General features: G+C 38.8%; 1 protein-coding gene across 1 annotated transcript; it reads right to left on the bottom strand.

The window, feature by feature from the left end:
- Window positions 1–6,031: 6,031 nt before the first annotated feature.
- LOC132282017 (uncharacterized) lies at window positions 6,032–6,849 on the bottom strand. The gene is made up of 2 exons (XM_059783661.1): window positions 6,563–6,849; window positions 6,032–6,281 (listed from the first exon to the last, which is right to left on the bottom strand). Exons 1-2 carry the CDS (start codon window positions 6,847–6,849, stop codon window positions 6,032–6,034), a joined length of 537 nt encoding a protein of 178 aa, XP_059639644.1.
- Window positions 6,850–8,066: the final 1,217 nt, after the last annotated feature.

Raw genomic sequence — 8,066 nt, 5'->3', positions numbered from 1 at the left:
CCTCATGTGCAAAAAATACCCCTAAATTATAATATATGTGCAAATAGGTCATACTCACACATTTATGATTAAAATACCATAAGCTACACATTTAATAATATATATATATATATATATGTGTGTGTGTGTGTGTGTGTGTGTGTGTGTGTGTAAATTAATATTTTGCGAAATGACTAAAAAGACTTAAAAAAAAAAAAAAACCCACAATTGTCTCCGTCGACGGTGGCGTTGGTCTGGGTATGGCGAAGATCTTGAACCACTTTATCGGCTTAGATGTGTCTATTTAAAGATGAGCAATTTCTCTCTCTAAACACCAAACATAGGTAACTCTCCCTCTCCCTCTCTCTTATAGACGCTGTAGAGATGGACGAGCCATTGTTGTCGGTCGACCGACTATTCCTCCACTGTCGGAGCTGAATCAAACAATCACCTGCATCATCGGCCAAAATCACCTAATTGATGTGGACGCCGTGAAGGCCGAGATTAGCAACTCCGTCATGATCACACTCCCCATATTCAACACTTTATTGTCACTCTTTATCGACGAAGTCAACGAGGAGGACGCGATCAACGACTACCTCGCGGAGCTGGCGGTGTCGAAGGTCAACTTCGACAAACCGCTGTGGGAAATACACCTGTTGATGGCCCACAATTGACTTCATCGATGATGGAGGTGCCGCCACCCCCACTATCCCCAAACCCACAATCCGGCAATAGAAATCAATGGAGAGAGAGAAAGAGAGAGAATGGAGGCAGCCGCCACCACTACCGATTCCTCCACTGTTGAAAACCTTTCCTCCGCTAATCCCCTTCTCTCCAAAGGTTGCGTGCAGTATCCAAGGAACTTAAATCAACCTCCAGACAAACAGCCAATACACTTATCCACTTTGTTACCAGCAGAGTTGAAGATGCAAGAAATATCATTTCTCAATTTGGATAGAATAGTTTTACACTTCAAGAAATTTTCAACCCTTTTTCCCTCTCTTTTCAGTCTATTTATAGACTGCTACCAACATTCTAAAAGCTTCCTAACTGATTCTTCACGCTAGGCTAATCCTTTGGCTTATTACGGATATGGGCCAATTTCTTTAGCTCTGAGATCGAGCTTCCAGATTGATCTTCCGGTCTTGGGCCCAATAAGTGATGGTTTGATTAAACAAAGTGTTCTTTCTAGACCCATTTCCAGTAATCTGAGTCGTGCCCGGCCCAGGTTATTTTTGGTATCCTCATTTGTGTGATACCCCTCGGATCCGAGACATGGGTTGATCAGGCCCAGGCCCAAACCCGAGGGAATATCAAACAATTAAAGTATTTTATAACGAACACAGATGACAAAATGAAATAAGAATAAATATTAAAAAGCTGAAATGAATACTAATATAGAATCCTCAACCTATAAAACTTAATAAAATCTAACATCCAAAACCTCCATGATTACAACTTGGGAATCCATCTAGTGGATCCCTAAATAAAATCCCAACTGAACTGAAAACTGAAAGTAAATAAAACTGAAATATCATGAGAAGTCCTACATAATCTGATAAATGGAAACTATCCTCGAACAGCACGATCAAGCTCTAAGGCTGGAACCGTCCTGTACCTGAAAAGAATAATAGAAGAGTGGGTCAGACCCACGAGCAAGTTCTAAACTAACTGCAATCCATACAGTGACCCGATATGCACATACACCGTAGATACCTCACAATATATATCTAGTCCATACATATATATATATCCACACTAAGGGACATTCACTGGACTATAGTAGGGGTCTCAACCTGAATAGAAGGCAATATGCGAAAACGCACCCAAGGGTGGGCATGAGTACCTAGACCTAACAGGGTACACCTACCTACTATATCCAGTTACGCATCCACTGCATATACGCACCCTAACCAACGACTCTGAGACTCAAGCTCATATCGTGGTACCATAATCATATATCTAAAATCCGTCCAAAAACCATAATATGTCATTCAATTATTTATTGAGGAGACATATAAAACATACTAGTTAGTCACTCAACTTATTCAGTTGATATAACTTAACCTTCATCCATTAATCCAGGAAGCCATTCAACTTAATCACAGTTGATCTGACTTAGTCACAGTTAGGATTTAATATTTTCCAGTCCATTCCTTTAATCCGATAGGTTAGGTTTAAGCGTTTTGAGCTAAACCATCCCTAGTATGTCACCGTCCCATACCAGTGCGTACAATCCTCCATATACATGTAAATTATAACATATATAATCGTTTAGCAATTTACAATCCAAAACCAATATCTAAATAATTGCAGAAAAATGTTTAAAGGTTCAGCAATTTAAATCCAAGAGTTAAACCATGTATTGTTTAACAGTTCAACAACTAGCATCCAGAGCATGAACAGATCAGTTTTAATAAATTAATAAGTCTATCATGCTTATAAATAAGTTTTAAAATCATAATATTGTCCAGGAAATTGTTAAAATTAATTCTAGCAATTCAGTTCCTTTTATCCATTAATAGTATGTTAGGTTGCATCTTTGCATACTGTTTTATTGTTTTAGCACCGAGCCATAAACTATGCTACAAGTTCAATTTGTTAATTAAAAGACTTCCTCATACATCTAAAATTTAATTTAGAATCATATTATAGCACCCTAAATTGTCAAATTAAAATTAGACAATTTAACTTCCTTCCAGCAGTTAACCGCACACAAGTTGTTAAATAACACACTGTTAATTCCATTAATACAAAGAGGGTATTTTATGGAATACAAGACCTTAATTACATCCTAAATTAATTACTGAAAACCCCATTAAAGTTTTAAAACTGTTCAGAAACCCCAAGTGCCCAAATAGTAGCTGAAAACTTTCAGTACGCATCAAAATGGAAAGAGCCTCTCTAAAAAAATAGAGCAGGCTCAAATCAACATTGAGCCGGCTCCAAAAAATTTTGGAGCAGGCTCAAAGCGCTTGGAGCCACCTCCAAAACACTTTGGAGCTGCCTCCAAAGGGGGGGAGCTGGCTCCAAACTTCTTGGAGCCGACTCTCTCCTCCTTTGAGCCCACTGTTCCGCTTCCTTCTTCTTTTCCGATGATCTGCTTCGACCCCGGCCACTTTCTACCCTTCAGTTGGTTTCTAAAACTGATCCTAAGGGTCTTCTTAATACCAAATAGCATCCCAATGATTTAATAACAACAATTGGAATTAAATACAAAGATTAAATTTGCTACCGAACTAAACATGTTTTAGGAACAAACTGAAACTATTTTGCAACAACAGTTCCATTCCAACCCCTCTGTTCCTCATCAATACTGAACCTAAGATCTTATATCATCCCATTAACATCCCCATGGTTCATTTATAGAAGATGGAAGCACGTACAGTAACAAAAATCACAACAGAACTTAACATGCTTTAAGGAACAAAACCGGAAGCAGACATGCACAAATTGTAAGCAGATTTGATTTTAATACAAATAGATCATCAATATAGCATATACTAAACACGTAAACCCTGATTAATAATTAATTAAAAACCTTAGAGGCTATCTAGGTGCACAGAACACGAGCTAAAAGGAAGGAGAAAGGAACCTGCAGTTTTGGTCTCAAAACTTTGTCACTGTCTTCCTATTTTCTAGCGAACACTGACCACCTTCAAGCCTCCTATGGTTTTGGTTTAATCCACCACAACTCTCCCTTAGTCCCCTATGTTCTCCTCCTAAGCCTTGTTCTGTTTTCTCTCGCTCAATTCTCTCACAAGTCTCTGTTATCTCTATATCTTTGGTATGTGAATAGGGGTTGTGTATTCTCAAAACCCTAAGTGGACATACTGTTCTATATATATAGAGACTTAACTAAACCCTATTCCCTGTATGTGTAGAGACAGAACCCTAATCTTAATCCTTGTCGGCCCATAACAAAACCGACGTTTTAAAACAGTGACGGCTACAAAATTTCATTCTACAGTTAAAACTATAACCTAATTAAATAAAATAAAACATTTAACTTAATCCAATTAAAATAAACCATGCAACTAAAATAAATATACAAATAAAATAATCAACCAATTTAAATAAAATAATTAATCAATTAAAGCAAAACAAAATCCAATTAAAACAACCATTAAATAAACAAACAAACAAATAACCAATTAAATAATTAAATAAATACCAGGACTATCATTTTAAAATTAGGGGTATTACATTCTTCCCCCCTAACAAAAGGAATTCCGTCTTCGAAATTCGCTCTTACCTTCTTCCAAAATTTCAGGAAATTGCGAGCGAATGACGTCCTCCTGTTCCCAAGTAGACTCAGCCTCATTGTGATGACTCCACTGGACACGAACTAAAGGAATAACCTTATTACGAAGGATTTGATCCCGACGGTCGACAATCTGACATGGTGGCTCCAAATAAGTTGCATCCGGCTGCAACTCAATCTCCCCAACATCAATATGCTGATACTGATCTTCATCTCGCAGAAATTTTCGCACCATGGAAACATGAAACACGTTGTGTACACGATCCAAATTATCCGGAAATGCCAACCGATAAGCAACAGCGCTAACTCGATCCGTAATCATGAATGGACCGACACCCATCACCACCATTGTTCCTCCTACAGCTATGGTCACTGACAAAACTCTGCCAACTGGGGAGATCATCCATCTTGACTCTCCCTCCAGAGGTGAGGAAGCAATCAATAATGGGGAGGGAGACAATGAACCGGCCGGTGGTGATGAGGCAGCCAAGGATGATGGAACAGGCAATGGGTCGGGTACAGGAGAAGATGTAACAAAATAACGTTCTGCTGGCTTTTGTACTTATTTCCTTTCATTTTAGTATCACTTTTTGTACATCAAGAACTATTTTATGGTGAGGAATGAAATGATAATTTTGTTTTGCAAAGTTTCAATACTCTAGCCTGTGCTTAAATGAATTGATAATTTAATTTTTCTATTTGTTTTTCATTTGATGCAAGTGTTTGGCATTCGGCTCTTAGTGCCATTTGCCACTTACTTGGCTAAGTGTTTGGCGCTCAGCTAGAATGCCACTTGCCACTTGATTTTTTTTTTTTTGCAAGTTATTGGCATTCGACTCATAGTGTCATTTGTCACTTACTTGACTAAGTGTTTGGCGCTCGGCTAGAATGCCACTTGCCACTTGAGTTTTTTGTTTTGTACAAGTTTTTGGCGTTCGGCTCATAATGCCATTTGCCACTTACTTGGCTAAGTGTTTGGCACTTGGCTAGAATGTCACTTGCCACTTGATTTTTTTTGTGCAAATTTTTGGCATTCGGCTTATAGTGCCATTTGTCACTTACTTGGCTAAATGTTTGGCGCTCGTCTAGAATGCCACTTGCCATTTGATTTTTTTTTTTTTTTTTTTTTTTTTTTTTTTTTTTGTGCAAATGTTTGGCATTTGGCTTATAATGCCATTTGCCACTTACTTGGCTAAGTGCTTGGCGCTCGGCTAGAATGCCACTTGCCACCTAGTTTTTTATTTTGTACAAGTATTTGGCGTTCAGCTCATAGTGCTATTTGCCACTTACTTGGATAAATGCTCTTTGTTCAATTACCTTTTGAAACCAAATGAATTTTTTTTATAAATTTTGAAGAATCTATACATTTGTAAGAACGTAATTCTAAATGAACATTGTTCAGAATGTAATTCAATCTTTTCTGGTAGTACCTTTGTAGAGATGTGGCATTCCATGGTTTGTTGACTAATCTTCCAGCCATGGTTTCTAAATTGTATGCCCCCTTTCCTATGGCTTCTGCAACTCTGTATGGACCTTCCCAGGGTGACATAATCTTTTTGACAATTCCTACCTTCTTTTTTAAAACTAAATCACCAAGCGCAAAGTTTTTATGTTTCACCTTTTTGTTATGACTATTCATAAGCGTTTGCTGATATGACGCGAGCCTTACTATTGCTGCATCTCTTTTCTCTTCCAGCAAATCGAGGTTAAAATTTAACATACTATCGTTCTGCTCTTGATTCCATGCTAAACTTCGAATAATTGGAACTAAGTGCTCAACCGGTATTACTGTTCGATGCCGTACGCCATAGCGAACAGACTTTCTCCAGTTGGACGTCTAAGGGTTGTTCTATAAGCCCACAAGATGTTCGGAAGTTCATTCAACCATTTACTCTTTTCGTCCTCAAGCTTCTTCTTAATACAAGCAAAGATTATTCTGTTAGTAATTTCAGCTTGACCGTTCGCTTGGGGATGGCTAACCGTTGCCAACTTTTGGTTGATTCCATACTTCTCTAGCAACTCCTTCACTTGCTTACTATCAAGATTTGTCCCATCGGTACACCAAAGCGACAAATGATATTAATCCAAATAAAGCACTTTACTTGAGTCTAGGTTACACTGGGATACGATTCTGCTTCTACATATGTGGTAAAATAATCTGTTGCAAGCAAAACATATTTGTTCTTTGATCTCGCGGTTGGCAGAGAGCCAACCACATCCATCCCCCATTACGCGAAAAGCCATGGTTTGGCCATTACATGCAAGTCTTCAAGTGGTTAGTGGATCAATGGTTCGAACCTTTGGCACTTATCGCACCTTCTAGAAAATTCTTCTACATCTCGTGACATGCTTGGCCAAAAATATCCTTGCATCATTGCTTTATGCGCTAGAGATCTCCCTCCAGAATGATTGCCACATACGCCCTCATGGATAGTTCGCAAGATCTGCCTAGCCTCTATGAAGGTAACATATTTCAAGTACGGACCCGAGAAAAATCTTCTATACAACTGATTATGTACAATGGCATACTTTGCATCATTCGATTTGATTTTTCTCGCCTCATCTCTCCGTTCGGGCAATACACCATCTCGTATGAAAGTCATGATTGGATCAATTCAGCTTGGCTCATATGGTATGACATTTACTTGTCAAGGATCTAAGCTGGATGGTTCCTCAAAGATAGATGGCTGACATAACGCATCAATTGGAATCACTTTTGCCAGTGTTTCTCCAGAACTTGACGCACTACAAGCTAATCGATCGGCATCCTCATTATATTCCCTCGGCAACTGGATGAACTTGATTTAATCAAAGTCTTTTACTTAACACATAACAGCAGAACGGTATGCCTCCATTGTCTCATCTTTGGTACCATACTCCCTCGTCACCTACCGAATGATCAATTGTGAATCACTAAAAACAACTAGACTTTTGATCTTTAGTTCTTTGGCCAGCTTCAATCCTGCCAGCAATGCTTCATACTCTGCTTTATTATTGGTTGCTCGGAACTCGAGTCTAATCGCTTGACTCAACGTGATGCCTTCTGATGTCTACAGTTTGATCCCAATTCCTACCCCTATTTGATTTGAAGAGCCATCAACAAAAAGCTTCCATGAAGAGCTTCCAAGATCTTCTTCAATATATTTCACATAACATTCCAGCAGGAAATCAGCCATTGCTTGTCCTTTTATTGCCGTTCTGGGTTCATACGTGATATCGAATAAACTCAACTCTATGGCCCACTTTGTCATTCTTCCTGACAGATCTGGCTTATGCAGGATCACCCTTACAGGAAAAGTGGTCAGAACGTCGATATGATGAGATTCAAAATGGTGCCTGAATTTCCTTTTCATATTCACTAATGATAAGATCACTCATTCGGCCTTTGAATACCTTCTTTCCTGCTCGACCATTATTTTGCTAACATATAACACTGAGAACTGCTTACCCTCTTCACACTGCACCAGAACGGCACTTGTTGCAATACTGGACACGCCAAGGTATATGAAAAGTTTTTCACCTGGTTCTGGGGTAGATAAGATTGGAGGGTTCCGCATATATTCTTTTAAGCTAGTCAGTACTTGTCGCTACTTATCCCCCCAGACTTGCCTTCCATGGCCCCTTATTATCGAAGAATGGTTTGCATTAATCTGATAGCTTAGAAATGAACCGACTCAGTGCGGTTATTCGTCCGGTGAGTGCTTGCACCTCTTTAACTGTTCTTGATTCTACATTTTTTATCAGAGTTTCTGCTTGGGCTGAGTTAACTTTAATTCTTCTATTATTGACGACGTGTCCCAGGAACTGTCCAGAACCAACA

The sequence above is a fragment of the Cornus florida genome, unplaced genomic scaffold, assembly GCF_030987335.1.
Source record: "Cornus florida cultivar Cherokee Brave unplaced genomic scaffold, ASM3098733v1 CherokeeBrave_3.0.0_Hap2_Chr01, whole genome shotgun sequence".
Taxonomy (NCBI): Eukaryota; Viridiplantae; Streptophyta; class Magnoliopsida; order Cornales; family Cornaceae; genus Cornus; species Cornus florida.
This window is presented reverse-complemented; position numbering and strand designations above follow the sequence as displayed.